The following is a 22,091-nucleotide window of genomic DNA, read 5'->3' on the forward strand; positions in this document are numbered from 1 at the left end:
CAGACCATGATCCAGAAAGTGCTTGCATAGTTTGAGCCTTTACTCCTGAAGAACATTACAGTACCGGTACCTGAACACTCAGAAAGCACTACAGCTGATCAGGGACATTTAGGGTCATTTTCTGATGCATTAAATTCAGACTGAGAATGACTTTTACTTCATAGACTGTTTAAAGATGGACAGTGGAACAGCCCCCTGAGCAGAGCACCCTGGAGCTTCACCTCCTCCATGTTTGTGGATGGGATTTTGGTCAAATTAAAAAACGAAATTTTTTAACATTTCTTCTTTTTTCATTTTGTCATAGTTTAAAATAACGCAGATACATACTCTCGTTTCCATTTTTCGGATAAGTTTGGTTTTACTTAGATTAGATTACTTAGACTTCAGCACTCTGATGGTGGTGATATATCACAGACTTTAAAAAAGAACTGAAAAGCTATCTCCTTGCTACCAATTGTGGTTTTAAAGCCGGTATTATTTTCCTCCTGAGAACCTTTGTCTCTTACAGACCATATGCCAGGAGGTCGTCTTCCCTCTTATGTGCTACAAGGACGAGGATGAAAAGCTGTGGCAGGAGGACCCCTACGAGTACATCCGCATGAAGTTCAGTGAGTGTCTAAACATCCTGTTGTGATAAGATACCTTCAGACCTTTGCCAGATCTTTCTTTCTGCATATCCATGTCTTCTACCAAGTTATCATTTCACATCCTCTGTTGTAAGACAGCTATCTATTGTAAATTTTGTCGAGTACAGGAAACTTCCAGGAAAGTCAGTGGCCTTTTGTCTTCGAACTTTCACTTTATTGCAGTTGAGCATTCCGCCGCATTGTGTGTGGAGCAGCAGAGGAAGGATGTCTGCCATGTTCTTGCATGCACTGTTTGATTGCATTGTTTCTGTGAGTGTGTATGTGCGTGTTTGTGTTGCAGATCTCTACGATGACCACGCCCTCCCAGCTACGGCTGCCCAGAGCCTCCTGTGTAAAGCTGCTCGCAAGAGGAAGGAGGTGAGGAAGAGGATCTTAGCACATGGGAAATGCACAGTTTGGGGCCTTCCTTGTCCGAGGAAAGATAGACTTTGTCACAGTAGCTTAGTTGCACACAAAAGACATAAGTCATATCTAGTAAAATAAAATAGAAAACAGCATAAAAAATAGAAAATAAGTATAAAGAGACTTTAAAAGCATAGTGAACATTGGGCGTGGGTTGTCATAAATAGGATCAAATGAACTGTGGTGTTGCAGCAAACACAAGCTAAGTCAATAAAAGTTACAAAAAATGATTCTTATCCCAGTTAAGATGAGATTCCACCTGCAATATTTTATTCCAATATGAAGGCCACATCGTCATCAAAAAACTGAAACATGCAGCTCAGAAATTACATGAGAATGCTCTACCATCCAACTACAGCATGTTGAGCATTTGAGGCTACACATAGAACGATGAGTTGTCAATATTCTTTGGCCAGTTTTGGAAACATAACTGTTATGTTGGCTAGTAGCAATCAAGATCTGGCATTAACCTTTCATTTTGACAACATTAAATCAAAAAACACGCCACAACACTGAGCTGTACCCAGTCAATTTGAAAGTATTCAAATTATTATATTTGGTTTTCATTTTTCCACTTTGTTTTTAGCCTGATGGAAAAAGTGATGAAGTCAGGGAAAGAGGACAGACAAACTACTTTGCTAAGCTTATCTAATTATGCAACAGCAGATGTTCTTGAAATCGGCAACTTCCATGGTGAAAGTACAACATTCCAGGGATGAGCTACTGAAAGTGAATCTTATTTATAGCTTGCATTGTTACAAAATGCTTCAATTGAAGCAGATTTAATAACAGTAACGTAAACACTCAGAAATCATCTATGGGTTGGATTGCACATGTTGCATATTAGCAACTTGTGGCATAAGATGTAAAACACAGCATGATCGTCTGCACCCATTGTCAAACATGATGGTTGTTAAAACAGCTTGATGGTGTATTATTTTGAATATGCGTAGGAAGGAACTGTGGGATGGGATTATCTAATTTTCTTTCATAAAGTATGGGCCACAGCATCCTGCGCTAAAGGAGAAAAAAGGAGGCACTTAGCATTTAGACATTTGAGCTGTCTTCGTGGTTGGGACACTCCTGCACAACATTCTTTCTCTGGGTCTTTTCATTCAGTGACTTGTCTTTCCTCCCACGTTCTTTAAAATTAAAGCCATGAAACTTTAGTTGATAATTTATTTGATATTTTTTATATTTTACACAACTGCACCAACCTGTGACTTGTAACACATGCACTCTTCTTTGGCAGGTTCTTCCTCAGATGATGGAGTTCTGCCACCAAATCTTGATGGACCCCTCTGCTGACCCCCGCAGGAAGGACGGGGCGCTGCACTGCATTGGAGCTCTGGCCGAGCTTTTACTGAAGGTGCACAGAAACACAGAATTTGTAGAAGGCTGGATATAACTCTTAATGATTGGTTTTAATGTGTTTTAATCACATTCGGGATTTGCTGTATTTTTGTGCATCTTACCCAACAGAAGCGCATGTACAGGGAGCAGATGGAGCTGATGCTGCAAAACTACGTCTTCCCTTTGCTTAACTCTCCTATGGGCTACCTGAGGGCCAGAGTGAGTCACCCAATTTTCACTCTTTCACATAGCTAATCTCTTTAACTCTGTGCAGTTCTAAGGCCCTGACACAGCTGGTGTACAGCCATCTGTGGCCCTAGTTTTTGTTGAGAGTGTCGTACTGTTGGCACTAGTTTCCCTGCTAGTGGCTATTTTTCAGCCAGTCAATAGTGTGCCAGTGGGGGAGATCTCTCTGTTAAGCCAACCAGTGCACAAGAGGAGGCAAAAAGCAAGCAAAACTGCAACATTTAAATGGCAAACAGAAGCTTGTTTTCATTTGAATCTTCTAATCTGCATATTCAAATCCTCAATCGGCGTGGTACGGAGAGTTATTTCCTTTCATGCAAGTTCAGAATGTACTGCGTGTGCCAGTTAGCGGCTGGCTGTAGCACATCCTTTGTCACTGGTAGTTCTTTGATGCCGGTGCAGTGTGTTCAGGCCTTTGGGAGAACAGCGTCAGCTTGGCACCGCTGGGCAGATGGGTTTGAAGTTGGATGGAGTGAAAAGAAGAAAACTGAATCTCTGCTGCAACACATTAAACATTATTCACAGACACTGTTTATTTTACAGGCCTTAAAAGGAAAAAATAAAAAAAATAATTGGCACTTGCCAAAAGTAATTATACCAAGAGAAAAACTTTGGGCACCAGGACTTCATCAACTTGTTAACTGAGTCATTAGCACAGCAAATCACTCAACGTCACCACTCTCCACCTACGTATAGTGACTGAAGCTCTACAATGGAGATAATGGATGGGAGAAATAGGCCGTAAAAGCATGGTGTCCCATAGGTCGATGAAGGTGCAGCCTGTCACCTTTTATATTCATTCATACAGTTAGCATCATTTAGTGGCATTAACACCTTCTGTGCCAAACCTTTACAAATTACCACTGAAAATATTTATGGGACTATTTTGGCTTTCATGGCTTAGTGACTGATTGACACGTTAGCTGCTTAATATCTTTACAGCAGGCAAGAGCAACCACTTTCAAAGTGAAATGCAAATCTTTTAGTGAAGTTTTCCATGAGGCCCACATGGCTAGTGTGGCTCTGTGGGTCGTGCAAACTATGCGATCTCCGACTGCATTGTATCGACACCGTGGCAACCAATGCAAGCTCCCAGCAGATTTCCAAGAAAATCTTTTTTTACACAAATCAGCCACCTGGAAAGGCTGGTTCATTTCTTTGTCCTCTCAAAACCAAATTTTGCATGAGCCGCGGAGGCAGCTGTGCAAGTTGTACCTACTTTGAATTCAGTGTCTTGCTCGAGCACACTTCAGTATGTGGAGTTGCCGTGGAGTCACTCCTACACTGAACTTGCCACTTTCAAATGCTTTCAGGCTTGCTTACAGCAGTCTTTAATGCTTGACAACGGGAGCGGACATTTCTTTCTATCTATTATTCATTATTCCTCAGATATTTGGGACACTTTTAACTGTAAACCACGGTGTCACAACAACCTGACTTCGGAGGTCTCCCTGGAGAAACTGTGTGATTATGTGCACTGTCAGCTAAGGTTTAAAATTTAAAGACAGCTTCGATTAGACATTTACTTAAGTCAGTTTCTTAAGATAAAGACAGGAAGCTGCTGCAGAGCTTCCCAGCCATGAACGAAACTGCGAGCACTGTGTTTGTATCATATGCACTGTAAATGCTCCAAGTGTAAATTCAATGTCAAATTCTTTGGAGCTGATATTTTTGAATCTTGTTTTAAACTGTGAACATGTGCTGTCCTAAAAGGGCATTAATCATAAGGTTCGACATAAGAATAAGTAAGAAATGTGCATCAGGTTGCAGCGAACGAGCTGCATTGTTCTCACTAGATGGCGCCAAACTACTGGTGAATAGTCCTAACTGCTTGCTGAAGCCTGAAGCTGCACTATATGCTAAAAACATACAGTATGCAGCAGTTTGTGTTGCTAAAATGTTTATGGAGGAACTGTTTCTATCTGTTGGTTTAATTTTATATATATGTGTATATATATATATATGTGCACACACACACACACACACACACACACATCTGGTGGGATGAGGGATCTGAAAACCATGTGGGTGCACTGTACAAACCCATGCTTGTCTGCTGTGTTCTGACAGTCGTGCTGGGTCCTGCACTGCTTCAGCCCACTGCGTTTCCACGACGAGCTGGTGCTGAGGAATGCCGTGGAGTTGGTCAAGCAAGATCTGATAGACGACAAAGAGATGCCCGTTAAGGTGGAGGCCGCCATTGCTCTGCAGACGCTCGTCAGTAACCAGGAACAAGGTCTGTGGAGAATCACCGATTTCATATCGCAGTGCTTTGATGCATTTTCATTATGGATACATCTGCTTCTGATTATTGTTTGATTCATCATGTAGTCCATATGATGTCACAAAAACGCGCCCACTGTATCTTGGCAGAACCCAGTGTAGTGTTTTCAGATGTCTTACCCCTAAATATTTAGTTAACATGTTATACGCACTTCCTTCGGTCCAAGAAATCATCTAATTTGAGAGGTTTGATGTGGCTTCACTAGTCATTATGGAGGGAAAGCAAGGGAAAACATTTACAGTGTTGTTCAAAGAAAGCTTCACATTGCTTAGAATAGTAGAAAGAATGGTAATGGCAAAGCTAACTGTTATTGGCAGCTGAAGTCGTATTGGTCGGGGCCACTGTGGTTCAGTAAGTAGAGTGGGTCGTCTTGAACCAGAGCGGTTCGATCCCCAGGACCAAATGCCGACGTGTCCTTGAGCAAGACTCTGAACCCTAGTTGCTCTCAGTGCCATGTGTGTGAATGTGTGCATGTGCTTGTACAGGTCATAGGCTCCACCCCTTTCATGTTAGTGGCTGGAACTTGGGACAGAAGGCCTCTACAGGGTGATTCTGATCTAATGACGCTAGTGTTAGCGTTAGACTCGGTGCTAGTGAAAGGATTTTGTGCATGGCTCTCAAGTTTTGCTTGGAGTTAGATTTTTTTTCTTTAGGGGAGCGAGGGTGACGTGTTTGAGGATAATGTATTAGTATATTAATGGCAAATTCCTTTAAACCAAATAAATTGCTTTATTAATGACTTTCAAGACAAAAAATACATTTGGGACAAAAGGGTCCACTTGGCAGCACTGGTAATTGACTGCATTCATTAGCTCCTGTGTTTCTATGAGGTTCAGCCTGAACATCCAAACAGCAGAATTGTGCATACATTTACGTGGTAGTTAGAAACAGAAACTCAATTAATTTAAGCCTTATTTGATAGCTCCATCTAACCATAACCATCAAAAACTCTTAAATTAAGGTTAAAAAAATGAAAGCGATTAGAAAATGAAGTCTGAAGTGGACTGAGCCTGCAATTTGTAAATATTCTGTGAAGGACAACATTTGATTCTGTAACATTTCAGTTTCATTTAGTAGTTTCAAGTGGATTGTGTTGCTTTCTGTATTACATTATGTTGGCATTTAAAGTACAGCAATATGTGGTTACTTCATCACAGTGTAAATTAAATTTTAAAGAAAAACATTATCCAGAAGTTATCTCATTTCAAAACTATTTTATTTTGTGATGGAAATCCAGGCTGCTCTCAGACTTTAATGATCCCCCAAGGGAAATTAATTGGTCAAAGTAGTAGTTAGTTAGTTAATTGTTGCAAAAAGATGAGCTATTATACAGCTGGATAGAAAAAGGAATAAAATAAGTTCTGTAGCGTTCACTATGGCAGTGGAGCAAAATCAGTCTGCTGGAGAATGAGCTCCTCTGACCCTCAAATGTTTGGTGTAGTGAATGCAATGGATTTTCCATGATGGACAGTAGTTTATCCAAGGTCCTCCTGTCCCTCACTCAGTGCGTTTACATGCAGAGCTTATTCGAGCTATGCTCAAAATTCGACTCTCTCACTACAGTCCTTGTCACAGTTTACATGCAGCGCAAGAAAATGGAATAACTGTTCTCCTCTTCCACACTAGGTGGCAATACATGTCTTTTCAGCGGGATAATACCACGTTAATGCGGCCCGATTTCCGGTTGACCTAGTACGTGATATAATAAACAAGAGTCGTTCATGCCCTTCTCATCCCTTAGATGGCTCCATTTCTCTTCTTCTGCGATCGACTTTCTTGGATGTTTTTGTTCCGGGGCCACACGCCCCCGCAGCAGTGGTGGAGCATGCGCACACGCATTATCCGATGAAAACTCCGATTCCAATCGCGTTATCTGGGTGTCTCAATCGGATAATGAGAACTCTGAATTTTAATCGGAGTAACGTGTTTACATGCACTTAAGTTCTCCTGTTATAGTCCAATTAAGGCAATAATTTGTTTTTTTTTCACGTGTATGTAAACGCACTGACTGAGACAGCTGACTCTCTACCAATCACCTGTTGAGCCTTCTGGATCAATCCGTTGATCCCACTGTTGTCTTTTTTGCTGGTACTAATTCCCCAACAATCCACAGCAATGAACAGGGCACCCACAGCAACAGAAAGTTGCTGGTAGAAAGACTCTAGTAACTTACTGCACACATTGAAAGACCTGAGCTTCCTGAGAGAGTAGAGTCTACTCAGGCCCTTCTTGTACACAGCATCACTGTTAACCCTTCCAGTCCAATCTGTTGTTCATGTGGACTCCCAGGTACTTGTAGTGGTCCACTGCTCCCACCTCCAGGCCCTGGATGGTGATGGGCTCCACTGGTGTTCTCTTCCTCCTGAAGTCAGTCGCCAGCTCCTTGGTCTTGTCCACGTTCAGGAGTAGGTGGTTTGCCTGGTACCACTCCACAAAGTTAATCAGTGTCCTATACTCCACCTCCTGTCCATCTCTGATACACCCTACCACTGCAGAGCCATCAGAGAACCCACCTGCAGAATTTAAACCAAACTTTTGTGGAACTGGTTTTAACAGCGTGAACCCTTAGTGTCAGTGTGCTTGGTAGATTTCCATCACTGCACCGATGTCCTCATAGATATCATACTGAATGGACAGAAACAAAAACCTTTTTTAAACAATATTAACCCCATCCCTAATTAGAATAAGCTTCATCTTCATCATCTTTATCCACTGACTAATTCTAAATTAAATGTATTGACATTAACTAGAGCAGCTAGAAATGTGTTGCAGTTGTACTTTGTTTAGAGAAGCAGACATGGAGACAATGGATTTATTTTTAATTTGCTTTTAATTTTAATTGTTTATAATGATGGTAAATGGTCCTGCTGTTCTTTTCTACCTATTGATAGTCAAAGGTAAACAAACACATCTACCCATTCACTCACACACACACACACACACACACACACACACACACACACACACACGCACACACACACACACACACACACACACACACACCAGTGGCACACTAGGAGCAACTGGGTGTTCAGTGTCTTGCTCAAGGACTCAGGGGGTGGGGGGCATTGAGGGTGAAAGAAGGTGGAGGGTGGAGAGTTTAGTTGGATGGGTCATGGAGGGAGGGTGGAGAAAAGAGGGATGAGGGTGGAGAGGTGAGGATGATGGAGGGAGGTTGAAAGAAGGTGGTCAGAAGGAAGATGGAGGGAGGGTGGAGGTAGAGGGAGCAGCTGTTGTCCAGCCTGAACAACAAGGAGCTTCCTCTTCCACTCTCACGTTGCTGTCACTCTACTTTCTGAGCAGCCAGCTCCAGAAACTCTTCCTCTTCTTCTTCTCCTTCTATTCTTTCTTTTCTGACTTTGTGGAGTCAGTTTCCATCTTCCCTGTCTCCATCTCTTTCATTGCCTCAACTTCCCTATTCCTCTCTTCCAGAGTAGGGTTTCTACTCTCCTTTTCTTTCTTTTCTTCTTCCATTTCTCTCACCTTCTCAATCAGCTCTTTATATTTTTCTTAAAATTCTCTCTTCTCCCTCACTTCTTTATTATTCTCCATCATTTCTTCATTGTTCTCCTTCAGCTTTTCATTTCTCTCCTGCATTTCATTATTCCTCTGCTTCAGTCATTCATTTTTCTCCTAGATTTCTTTCATATTCTCCTCCAGATCTTTATTTTTCTCCTCCAGCTCTTTTTTTCTCCTCTTCCAAATTGTCATTCTCCTCTTCCAGAGTTTTACTTGTCTTATGCATTTCATTCTTCCTTTTCAGTTCCTTGTTTTTCTCTTCCATCCCTCTGTTCTGCTCCTCCAGATCTTTGTTTTTCTCCTCCATTTCTCTCTTGTGCTCCACCAGTTCTTTATTTTTCTCCTTCAGCTCTTTCTTGCCTGTTATTAAGTCTTTCAGCTTATTTCTCAGTTCTTCACCTTTCTCCACTATCTTTTTATTTCGCTCCAGGTCTTTATTTTTCTCCTCCAGATTCTTCTTCTCCCGCTCCAAGACTTTATTCTGTGATATCAATATTTCACTCTCTGTCTTCATTTGTCTCTTAGTCTCGTTCAGATGTTTAATGCTCTCCTGCAGTTTTCTCCTTTCTTGCTCCAGATCTCTATTCTTGTCTTTCAGGTGTTGACTTGTCTTCACCATTTCTCTCTTAGAGAAATGGATTTGATATCTATCCTTAGTTTATTTTTATGGTAACATCGGTGGATTTCTGTACAACAATTTGGTGCCAATTTTAGTTGTCCTGGTTGAGATTTGTTGTACGCAAGTTTAATGGTCAGTGCCATTATGAGACACATCATGGTGAAAAACGCAACACACTGCATGGACAACTGAGAAGAGGGGCAGGAATCTACAATTTTGACAATCCCAATTTAAGGCTTAAAAATGTCATATTTTGCATTGTGGGTCTTAAATAACATTAAGTCAAGTCTTAAATCCTTACATCCATTTACCGCTTCATTTGCAGTATGACCCCTTCTGGCCCCGGCCTATTATGTTTCTGTTCCTCATTAGTGGAGCCAACCCCAGGGGTGATCTTGATAGTTGATAGCTGAATGACAGTTTTGAAAGTGATTCTGGGTGTCTGATTTTCCTTTTTTTTCATATTTTGTGTAGGTCTTAAATTTAACTCATAATGGTATCAATCAGAAAACTCAAGTGAGTCTGGCTGTAATGTGGTCAGGTCATAGAGACCGTGACTCCGCGTGACTCCACTCTCAGACCATACTGTGCAGACTCTGCCTCCAAACTCGCAAGGTAGCACTGCCTGTATCCCCAGGAAACTAGCGTCAATTTGGCCAATGCAAAGGAGAAGGGACGCGTTGTCTATATTTATATACAGTCGATGGTGTGAACGAATGAGTAGATGTGACATTGTGACTGACCATTTACCAAGAGATTTACTGAACAGATACTCTACATATAAATGTAATGTACACACAAATGTGTGCAACCGGTTTGGTGAACATGATATTTGTGACTGAGATGTTTTCAGTAGCCCTCAAGTTGCTTCAGCACTCTTTCTTTATGTCCCAGCACAAACGAGTAATGACTGCCACTCCTGCAGAGTGTTCTCACATTCCCAAGTTTTAGTAACAGCTGATGCAATATTACATCATTACCCATGTGTGTTATTCTTATCTGATGAAATCTGTAAGATATTGCTGTATACTTACATTCATGAACTTGGTTGTGGCTATATTTAGATTTATACATACCAAGTCCTGGCTCATGACTACCCATTATGCAAAGCAGGCAACATTCAATGAACAGTCTGTTAGCCTTTTTAATCTATTGCCATGACATATGCAATAAATCTGAAAATATCAATTATTTATTTACACATGAAATGAATTTTAGTCCTTATTTTATCGTTTTTGTGGCTGTTGTTGGTGATTATAATAATAACCTCCAGAGCTGCAAGCTCTTAGCTGGTAAAATGAACCACATAAGACAATAAAATTTGAAATGACCAGGAACTAATGAAGGCATCTTTTTTTTAACAAGGTTACATGCTGAATAATTGTAAATTTATTACCACAAATTACATTATTACCCGGCCGCAATTCATTTATGCCCTCTGATTTGCTGACAATTTCATTAGCTCACAGTTCCGATCCTAAAATACATTATCTCTTACTGTGAAGGGACTAAGCTGCTCCGTCCCTAAACTCTGCCCTTTGTTCTTTGTGTTTCTGTGCATGTGTGCGTAGCCAAGCTGTACATCAGGCCGTACATTCGGCCAGTCATGCAAGAGCTGCTGCATGTGGTCAAAGAGACGGAGAACGATGACTTGACAAATGTCATTCAGAAGATGATCTGCGAGTACAACCAGGAGGTGGCTGCCATCGCTGTGGACATGACGCAGAACCTGGTAGAATCATCTTACATTTTTATAGTGTGGCAAGGCCCTAAAGTCTAGATTGTCTCACCCAGTGTAACATAAAGAAATACTTTTTGATGTATGTGCGAGATCTGACTTTATGTGTGTGCCTGTATTACTCATGTAGAAGATTTAAGAGGTATGGTTGAGTTGGAAAGTATGACTATGGGTGTTCGGCAGGCGGAGATCTTTACCAGGGTCCTTCAGAGTGAAGAGTACGAGGAGAACGAGGACAAGACTGTTATGGCTCTCGGCATCCTTAGCACCATTGACACCATCCTCACTGTCATGGAGGACCACAAGGAGGTCTGGCACACATACACGCCATCTTGCAAAGCATTTGAGCTGCCTGCATCAGTGTTGAAATGTGGTGTTTGACGCTTAGCTTTTTTTCTCTCATCTCCCAGATCACTCAGCAGCTGGAGGGGATCTGTTTGCAGGTGATCGGCCTGGTCTTGCAGAAGCCCATCATAGGTATGGCAGGTGTGTGTGCACGGACGATCTAGTGTTTTTTTTAACACACAGACACACACAAGTTTTCACCTTTCAGATACCTGTTGTTTTGCCCCTTTTGAAGGGAGTGTCTTAGAACATGGTCACTATTTGTATTCCTAGTGTTCCTATTCGTATTCCTAGTATTCCTGCTGGTAACAGCCGCTGCCTAAACTTGCTGGAGAGTTCATCATGATTTACACCACTTTGAAGTACTTGCTAGGGCAAGCTGTAAGCACATGGAGGCAGCGGTCAGTGAACACTAGGCATGTTATCACTATGCCTCCAGAGTTCCTGCCACAGCAAGTCCTGTCACCCCTGGTTTCATTTAACCAGGCTGGTATTATTCTTTTTTTTTTTTTTTTTTGTGTTTCATATTTATGTGCGTAATGTCAAAACATAAGCTCTGGTCTCTCTCCTGGTCTGGACTCTAATTTGAGTCTCTCTTGAAGTATGTTGTGCTGCTTACTGGTTTTGCAGAATAGAATCACAGATCATACCACAGACAGGAAATATGGTCTCATATTAAGTTATACTGCCTATGAAAAGTATTTACCACCTTTTAGTGTTTTCCCCATTTAGAAATGGAATCATGTTCAATACTGTTTTCTTGTTTTGACATATACGCATTCAGTGCAGTCGGAGATGGGTTTCAGTCCAGAGTCTGGAATTTTGCACCATTCTTCATTTCAAAACTGCTCAAGCTTTTTCTTGGTTTCATTAGGATTGAGCGTCAACTGACCTTTTTTACGTCCAGCCTCAAATCCTCTGTTGGATGATTTAGGCCTAGGCTTTGACTTTGCCACTCCAAAATATTCACCTTGTCTTGAAACCATGTTGGTGTAACTTTCGTTGTATGACTCGGGTCATTGTCTTTCTGGAACACGCAGGGTTTCCCTGAATGTAGTTATATTCATCAAACATATTCATCTTTTCACAGCGTGATGATTCCACTACCATGGTCCATGGTGGGGATGGTGTGTTTGTGCTGATGCTAGCCCATTTGAACCTCTTCAGACCAAAGAACATTTTTTCAGTTGTTCTTGGAGTCTCCCACATGTATTTGGGTTAACTGTAATCAGGACAGGATTTTTCTTTGCCACTCTCCCACTTAAGCTTTGACTACTGAAGAACACTTTCTACAATGTATGCAGCGTTTCTTATAGTCACAGGTGTCTTGGTGGCCTGTCTAACCCAAAACGACGATGTGCCATGTTTGATCCATTTCTTAATGAATTTAACTGAACTCCAGGGTATGTTCAGTGACACGGACATTTAATTGTATCCTCCCAGTGACTTATTCTTTTCAATAACCACGTCTCTGAGTTGCTTGGAGTGTTCATCAGTCTTCATGGTGAACTGATTAACTGGTCAATGGACCTTCCAGACACAGATGTCTTTATTCTACAGCCACCTGAGACACATTTAGAGCACTCAGTCTTAACGGTGGGCTACTAGCACTAATTAACTGAAGTCATTGAATTTGGTCAGATAACTGCATGAATACTGTGATTCTTCGATCGGATACCTTCTAATTTTATTCTTTTTATTACTTTGTGGAAATTGCTTTGACAACTAATCAAAACGGTCAAAAAAGCCCACTCATACTGACCATTATTCCATTTAAAAAAAAAAAAAAAAGAGGAAAAAATCCAACGGGGTGAATATTTTATGTTGACACGTGTGTCATCACCAAAACCAGTATGGTTAGAATGGTCACTGAACAGTAGGCAGTGACATGTGAGGATATGAGGAAACAAATGAGCTGGAACTAGCATCCACACATTAATGTATTACTCATATGCATTATATTGATTGCAGGTGGTACTGTATCACATCATAAAGAAGAGTAATAGGGCCACCGCTATTTGTTTATTCATTTAAATTTACTGCCTGTACCCACTATTTCAGCTTGCACGAATGAGGCCACTTCCTCCAAGCTTGTGTGGTTTATCCGTCGGAATAGTTGAAGTTTTTGGCCCAGTCTCTTCAAAGTGCTACTGAGCTCTACACTGTGTTTATGAGTTGAGTTGAGTTCGAAGTATAGCTTATAGTATAGAAACAGTCACATGCACTGGTTGTTGTAGTCTCAAAGGGTCGACTTTATTCTCTATATTGTATTTCGACTATTTTCCTGAAGTGCGTGAAAAAAAAAATCTACATCCTCCTTTTTTTTTGTTATGGGTGGCCCTAATACTCTTCTGTAACATCTTGATGTGTTTCACGAGCATTTTGAATTTTAATTCTAAATTAGTGTAGCCTAGCAATTGAAACAGCTTAGTAAGTCACGTGACCTTTTTTCTTTTCTTTTCTTTAGCACCACCATCCTACAAGATAAACTGACACAAACTATGTCTTTGTAGAACATTTCCAACGTTGTATTATATTATCCAGAGCTTTTACAGTGCCTACAATGCCTCATTGTGCCACACGTTTTTCTTTGAAATAACTTGTTTAGCATTTGAAGAGGTAAATGGACTATGTCTATGTCTACTTTTAGAATATGGAATGGAATAGATTTTAATTGTTATTGTCACAAATACAACAAAATTAAAAAGTGCTCTCTAGTCAGTGCATCAAATTTAAAAAAAATAAATAGATACATAAAAAACAAAACAGTTTATTGCACATTATTTTTTTGTAGCATTGACAGTTGTTGTGGCAGTTGGATAGAAACTGTGTTTGAGTCTGTTTGTCCTTGCGTTTATTGATCCGTGCCCTCTGCCTGAAGGCAACGGTTCGAACCTTATCTTACTAGTGCATGGCACAAGACAACAAGATACAGCAAAAGTATAATATCTGTGATTACCACCATTGTGTCATTGAGTGTTTGTTCATTTTTTCTATATATTTTTTTGTTTGTTTTGTTTTAAATAGTCGTATCAGTATTGTCCTAGGCATAAGATAATGAAGCATAGAACACATCCAATAGTGTGTGAGAGAGAGATTATAATCATGGTAATTGGAGCCGTTTGCCATGTGAAGCACTGACTCGGGTTATGAATGGATTAACTGATAACCTCCCGCTGATTGAATGGAAAGCTGCGTTCAGGCAGAGGCAGATAAAGCAGCAGGGCCGTAATGAGCAAAATGAAAGACAGACAGGTCAAGCTAATTTTTCAATCTATACCGTACACACACACACTCAATGAGACACAGCTGTGCTCTTCACCCCACTTTTTATTGCGTGAGTCCCTATGGAGGGAGAGGGGGAGATGAAATTCTTATAATCACACTGAGACCTTCCTTAGAGGTAGAACTGCTCATGTCCAACCGTTACTAGTGTAGATCTACTACAAGGTGTGAGCAGTTTGCGTCTTATTCCATGAAGCAGTGTGGTTTGAAGATGTCTAGCAATGAACATTTTAAAGCAAACTGAAAAAAGTGTTAACTGAGAACATTTACTCACATATATGTATTGTATTTTAATATTTCATATAAATAGAAGAAGTCAGTGAGGTGTTAAAAATATCTTCAGTTCAGCTAACAACAGGTGCAAAAATCTGTTTTCGCACATCAGCATTAATCCAATCTTGTGATGTATAATATTCTAATATCATAAAAATCACTTTTTCTTTTTCCCTTTCATTTCCTGCGGGAAAGTACCTTCACTTTTGATACTTACTGTAAATACATAATAAATACATAGTAATTGTGCTTTATTTTCAAAGAACTTGTACTTAGTGGAATATTATTGGAATATACAATGGAATATTATAAGATGGTGAAAGTATTTATTCGTCTCTTTTCTATCTATTGGTACTCACCTCACTTTACAGTTACAACGACACATCGACCCATTCATTACCGCAAGCACACACCAGCGCCAAGCTCTAGGAGCAACTTGGGGTACAGTGCCTTGCTCAAGGACAGAAAAAGCTGTTAACTGTAAATACAGATGTGTTTTTATTTTACGCATCAATTAGTAAAGCTGCCTTGTTGGCTATACTGGTCAACAATTGTGTATGCCTTAGCTACCAGAAATATGTGGATGCTTTTACATTATATGGAGTACATTTTCTAATGGTTGAGAGTCACTCATAGTGTTGGTCACTGGCCAGACCCCTGCATGGTCAGTTTGAACAACCAAGTTGCATTTCAATTACAGTGGATTTCGCTAATATTAGAACTGGAGTTACATGTATTTCCCTCATTCACATTGAAAAGCTAAGCATAAATAAAATATTAACGTTCTGGTGGTCTGGCACTTTCACTTAAAGACAGAAAGTAATGTGTTGTAAATTTTTATTTACACACCCTATAGGAAAAAGGTACCACTCAGGTCTGTATGTGAAGAATTATTGTTTTTAAGACTGGTGTTGAATCTGCGCTCAGACACTTCCCCCAGTGTACTTCTCCATCCTTTCCTTTTGTTTTTAGTCAATGTGTGGTGAATGTGTATGTCTGTGCGTGAGCTTCATAACGTGCCTTTTCCTGTCCAACGCAGAGTTCTACGAGGAGATCCTATCGCTGGCGTTTGGTCTCACCTGTCAGACCATATCCCCCCAGATGTGGCAGCTACTGGGTGTCTTGTATGAGGTGTTCCAGCATGACTGCTTTGACTACTTCACAGGTACGTCACACATTAAAACCACTATGACCCGAGCGCTCCCCATACAGGGGGCTGAGGTGAGATACAGTATGTGTGCTACAGGCGGTCCTAACGCATGACAGCATGCACCTTTCTGAACATGTAATACACCAAAATGACGTGGAGAAACTCATCTAAAAGCCTCATCAGGCATTGCCACCTAAACGAAACACAAATAAAATCCCAAGCAATTGAATGGGAACTTGATGAAAACACGGGCTTCTACTAACCTCACCACTTCAAGATAGTCACACAAAGACACTGCACACAAAGATGCTGCTGATTACAACGATGTCTGTCTCTTCACTGTGCGACAAAAACTCAGAGAGCTAGAAGCCAAAGAGTAGCAAAAATAACATTTGCAAAATCATAAAGTTTGTTATATTACCTTTGCTGTTTTGTGATTCAAAATTATATTCCAGCTCCAATGGCTTCTCCTATGACTCTGCGTCAGTTTGAAATGAATCATGAAGCTCCCATTTGTTTAAATGAAAAGGAAGAGGCTTCTAGGTTGGCGTGTACAGTTGCTGACCATATACGATCTTTGTGTTTACTTTGCTCTGGATCGTCATTGGCGGTTACTATGGTAAATTTGGGCATGGCTTTCGATTCTCAAGATTGATTGGTCGTTAGAGGTGTCAATCATTAAAATTAACTAATCGTTGTGGAGATATTCTCCTTTGAGTTTCATTAAAGGCCTCCTTTTACATACAGTGAGGGTGAATGAGTCAAAACTGTTGTATTTAGTGATTAGTTTTTCAGACTGGTACCTGAGAAAGGACAAATGCACATATGGTGCCAAAATGTGACAAAAAGGCATAATTTGTGATTTCAGGCTAAAACATCTCTAAAATTGTTTAGATTCACCTTTTTACCATCTAGTCTTGCACTCGTCAGATTTTACATTACTACCGTTTTTTTTAGGCTAGAACAGAAATTTATATTTTCTACTGTGTTCCAGGTGAATTTTCTCTGATGCAGTAACATATATCTTTATTCTGACACTTTTGTAGCAATCTCCCAAAATTATTCATCCAGCCCTTAGAGTTGTGAAGATACAACCCATTTATTATTATTATTGTTATATGTCATTTTCGCACAGGAGGCAGAAAAATAGGCATAGGGACAAAGATTAACTTCCAGTGTACGGCAGCTCTGGTTTGGTCATCACCACCCTGACAGTATCTGGTTCTTATTTCTAATCAGTGCAGGGCTGCAGCTAATCCACAAACGATTGGTATATTTGCTTAAAAATAGTTTTTCGATTCCACTGTCAAGGTAGTTGTCACACCGTAATGACGTACTACCTAAAACCAGGTTTCACCACTTTATATGGTGAGAGATTGGTGCAAACCCCATTTGGATTGGCTGCATGGAGGATAAGTCAGTTTTACTTAAAATTGCCTCAGTTTCAATGTCAAAGCTCTGACTTCTCATGTTCTTCACTTTCTGTGTGTCTTTTTGTTTTCAACCTAGAGATGCACATTTTACGCTTTAGACTTTCATTAAAAAGCCAAACACACATGAAATGTAATTAATTAGCTTGGTATCAATGTCCCACCTCCCGCCTGACCCTCAATACCACATCTCCATCTTCAGCCAATAATTGTGCAGGTTGCAAATAACGTCACGCGATGGCAGTTCTGATTCCTGCAATATTTTGCCTTCACTTATGTAGAGATGTCATGTTGGCCATATTCATTTTGTAGGACAGATAACTTGTCTTTTGTGATCAGAAGCTGGGTGTGAATGATGAGTTACACTCAGCTGGATGCGGCTTTAAGTGTTTCTGTGAATACATCAGTTTTATAGTGACAACTGTATATAAGAGAACTGACTACTAACCAGAAAACATATCATCTTGACTTCATGTTTTTTACATAATGTATTATTATTTTGTTACAGATATGATGCCTCTTTTGCACAACTACGTTACTGTGGATACAGACATGCTTCTGTCCAACCCGAAGCACTTGGAGGTCATCTACAGCATGTGCAAAAAGGTCGGGCTGTAAATGTATTTACCGCTTTCAGTTGTGAAAAATCAGAACTACATCTAATTTCACGTCACCTTTGACTTTGTTGTAGGTGCTGACCATTGACGCAGGGGAGGACGCCGAGTGTCACGCTGCAAAATTGTTGGAGGTTATCATCCTGCAGTGCAGAGGCAGAGGCATTGACCAGGTCAGAAACAACTCTGTACTATAGACGTTTATAATCCTGTAATCCAATTATCATATATTTAATACTGGGAACACATTTTGGGGATTTTACTGCCATTTGTATACTGTAAATAATGTCTGAAGTTCAAAACAAGGTGAATACATTTTTAATTGCTACTTGTAATTCATGGTAACATCTTCTTTGATCGTTACCTCTACCTGAAAAATTATTTGTCTTTCCATTGGGGTTGCATTTTTCAGAACAGATTGTGGTTCAAACGTATCCAGATCGATTTGACATCTTGAGTAAATAACCAAAAAAAAAGTGACATCCAAATACTGATGTTCTGTATTTGTTGCCTCCAGCACATCAGCTGGATATCAGACTCAAAAATGACTCCCACACACTTGAATGCAAAAGTGCCCCCTGTCGCCCAAGCCAAAAGTGTTTCCTAGCCCCCGAATTCTAACAAACTCTTAAGAGAGGCTATGTTGAGTGACAGTATAAGATTTTTGTAAATCATGCAGATAAATGAAAACATAATGGCCATACCTGCTTTCAAACTTGCTGCTTTTTATTCTTGTTCATATATCAGAACATAAAACAAACTATCTGTGTTTAGCAGTGAACTGATTTCTCTGTCTTTCTCCCACCTGCAGTGCATCCCTCTGTTTGTAGAAGCGGTATTGGAGCGTTTGATGCGAGGGGTGAAGTCCAGTGAACTGAGAACCATGTGTCTTCAGGTGGCCATAGCTGCTCTGTACTACAACCCAGCCCTGCTTATCCACACTATGGACAACATGCACTTCCCCCATAACCCACAGCCCATCACCGCCCACTTCATCAACCAGTGGATGAATGACACAGAGTTCTTCCTGGGGTAATTGGGACTTCTCTTCATCAGCCAAAGGCTGTATATAAATATGGACAATAGGTCCCCACTTCCTTGCGTTGGCCAAACTGATGCTATTTTGACACTGGAATTTGGAGGCAGAGTCTGTGTAGTATGGTCCCAGAGTGGAGGTGGAGCTTATGACCTATACTGCAGCACTAGGGGGAACTGTACTTGTTTTGGCTTCACTCATTGAATGGCCAGTATGTTCAGTTTGCTGCTCAACAAGCTGACAGTCTGTGGGACGACAAAGTGGTAAAAAAAAAAAAAAAATGCATTTGCTCGGTATTCTGAAGGAAGCCTTGTTGCTGTAGTGACAACTAAAGTTTAATTCTACTTACCCGTAGATATGTGCTTTATTTTTATCTGTAGTCTAGACATTGTGTCTGGCAAAAATGATTAGTTTGTGGTATTAGAACTGTGTTGGATGTTCTTTTGGAGAGAGGATGGTACAGTAGAGTAAGTGACTTACCAGAGTTGTGTTGTGACAGTGAGATTGTTCAATTTGGTATTATTTTTTAGTAGTTTTAAAAGACCAATCCCAAAAGCTATGCACACTGACCACTGGACAAAATTATATCCCGGGAAGGCAAAACATGTAGAATTTGGAGGATGTATTCTCAGTCTACGTCCCCCCTCTTCTCTCTTCCACTCCTCAGGCTCCATGACCGTAAGATGTGCATCATCGGCCTGAGCGTGCTGATGGAGCTGCCCAGCAGGCCAGCGGTGTTGGAGGGAGTTGCTGCTCAGATTGTCCCCTCCATTCTACTCCTCTTCCTGGGTCTCAAACACCTCTACGCCTCTCGCCTCATCAACAAACCAGACCTGCTGGCCCGCGCAGGGGCTCAGGATGAAGATCAGAACGGTGAGCAAACATCAGAGAAACTAAATCAAAATGAATGCAGACCCTTAGTTAGGATAATGAAATGAGTTTTTTCTTTTATGCCAACATCCGATCCTTTACTGTATAAATCTTGATTCACTGCAGAGCTGAAATGGGCTGCTCCACATTTATTTCTTACCCACAACGGCTCCACTTGTCTTCATCCAAGCATAAAGGAATTAGATCCTTAAACCTTGTCTATTGCTTGGGGGCAGACTGATAAATTAACTTGGTGTTACGCTGACGGCTAAGGCTTTCTCCTGCGGCCCGGTGTTTAAAATGCATTAATCTCCCTTGATTTAATGGCTCACAATGGTGTAAAACCAGTGAAAAGTTGAATAGGTTTTGGTCTAAAATATGATTTCAGCCATGTGGAAAAGATATAATGGAATAATGTTATGGAGCAACTATAAAGTAGTGAAACAGCATTTTCTTACCTTATACAGTCATCGTAGACAACCTTGTCTAGTTTGGACACATTTAAGTTCACTGAGCTAATAGAGTCCATGCATGTGGATATCTTGCGAGTTGTCGTGACCCTCAATGGGTAAAAATATAAGAACAAGCATAAGGTCTGTTAAATAAATAAATAAAATAACAAAGTAATTGTTGGATAATTATCACCATGCCAGAGCAGCTGGTTGATTGACGATTGACATGAAAGGTCCAATTTAATTGTAAGATGAATCATAAGGAAAAAGAAACAAAGAAAAAACAAAGGAGGGTGTCTGGGCTACCACTTCCTACAAATGTCATATTCATTTTTCTGCAATGTCATAGAGTAAGTGATTCTTTCCATTAGGAAAAATTCATAGATTATTTTTTACATGTCGTCTAAAGACACTCAGGATATCAAATACGTATGTTTCTTTCTCATAATGACATTTTTGTAATAGGTTAGATAAGGCATGCATCCATTTAGGGATGTAAAGAGGATCATAAAGGCTTTTCTAATGGCTGCATTACTTTGTATATTGGCAGAGGAGATTCCCAGCGATGAAGATGAGGTGAACGAGAACGGCAATGCCATGCAGCAGCAGTCCTGCATGCCCGCAGGCCAAGGAGGTGAGGATGATGACGACGAGGAAGATGACTACTGGGATGAAGATGGCTTTGAGGGAACGCCCCTGGAGGAGTACAGCACACCTCTGGACTATGATAACGGAGAGGACGAGTACCAGTTCTTCACCTCCGCCCTGCTCAGTGAGTCACCAATGATATGTCAAACAAATAAATCACACAAAAGCTCCTTTAAATATTAACACGTGAGAGGGCCACTGATAATATTGTGTGCACCAGAGAAGTCATGGAAAATAAAAGTGTAGTTGCAGGTGCAGTGCAGTGCAGTCCCTCTATAGTATATTTTATGTCTTCAATATTAATCTACAATATAGATAAAGAAAAAACATTGAAGAAGATTGTAGAAGATGTCTGTGTGTGTATATATATGTTATATTGACAACTGTGCTGAAAACCTGCACAAACAAATTGTAACCGGGTGATCTTTTCACCATACATTCATGTCACGTTCTTAAATCCAGCCATTTCACAGCCCAAATAAATTCACAGCCAATAGTTGCACTACAACAACCCTGCCGACATTCAGACTCATCCCAAATTCAATCAATCAATCAAGATAGATCACTTTTCCATACATAAAAAATGCAACACAAAGTGCTTTACATTAAAAACAAACACTACTAATCCCCCCATACCCTAGACCCTCATTTAAGCACACACACACACACACCACACACATACACACACACTGACACAGCATACTACTAATATAAATAAAAGACTAATAATATTTATAAAAATAAGGGCAATTAAAAGGAGTAAAACAGTAAAATCAACATACATTAAAGCATACATAAATAGATTAACAATATAAATAAAAATATAAGCATAAATAAGTAATAATAAAAACAAAGGGGACTCAGTTGAGAGCTAAATCAAAAAGCTGGGTCTTGAGCCTGCCCTTAAAAACATCAACACTCTCAGCGGCCCTGAGGTCCTCCGGCAGGCTGTTCCACAGGTGTGGGCCGTAATAATAAAATGAGACTTCATGGGTTTTTGTTCTGACTTTGGGAACAGTTAAAAGGCCAGTACTGGAGAAAATCAGGGTCTGTGAGGGTTCAGTTCAATTTCAATTCAGTTTTATTTATATAGTGCCAATAACAATACAAATTGTCTCAAGACACTTTACAAAAACCAGCCTGAAAAACTCCATAGCAAGCCTGAGGGCGACGATGGCAA

General features: G+C 40.4%; 1 protein-coding gene across 2 annotated transcripts in view; it reads left to right on the plus strand.

The window, feature by feature from the left end:
• Positions 1–22,091, plus strand: part of ipo8 (importin 8) — a 31,149-nt gene that overhangs the window by 6,719 nt on the left and 2,339 nt on the right. The window contains exons 10-23 of one of the 2 annotated variants that reach the window (XM_047575799.1): positions 509–608; positions 928–1,004; positions 2,302–2,418; positions 2,532–2,621; positions 4,719–4,884; positions 10,642–10,802; positions 10,992–11,117; positions 11,219–11,294; positions 15,751–15,876; positions 17,800–17,897; positions 17,983–18,078; positions 18,717–18,937; positions 19,609–19,814; positions 20,814–21,035. In XM_047575799.1, coding sequence (XP_047431755.1) covers positions 509–608; positions 928–1,004; positions 2,302–2,418; positions 2,532–2,621; positions 4,719–4,884; positions 10,642–10,802; positions 10,992–11,117; positions 11,219–11,294; positions 15,751–15,876; positions 17,800–17,897; positions 17,983–18,078; positions 18,717–18,937; positions 19,609–19,814; positions 20,814–21,035 — 1,882 coding nt within the window. The remainder of the gene's footprint in view (positions 1–508; positions 609–927; positions 1,005–2,301; positions 2,419–2,531; positions 2,622–4,718; positions 4,885–10,641; positions 10,803–10,991; positions 11,118–11,218; positions 11,295–15,750; positions 15,877–17,799; positions 17,898–17,982; positions 18,079–18,716; positions 18,938–19,608; positions 19,815–20,813; positions 21,036–22,091) is intronic. The other variant, XM_047575800.1, reaches the window with a different exon arrangement.

The sequence above is a fragment of the Mugil cephalus genome, chromosome 22 (genome assembly GCF_022458985.1).
Source record: "Mugil cephalus isolate CIBA_MC_2020 chromosome 22, CIBA_Mcephalus_1.1, whole genome shotgun sequence".
NCBI classification, from domain to species: Eukaryota; Metazoa; Chordata; class Actinopteri; order Mugiliformes; family Mugilidae; genus Mugil; species Mugil cephalus.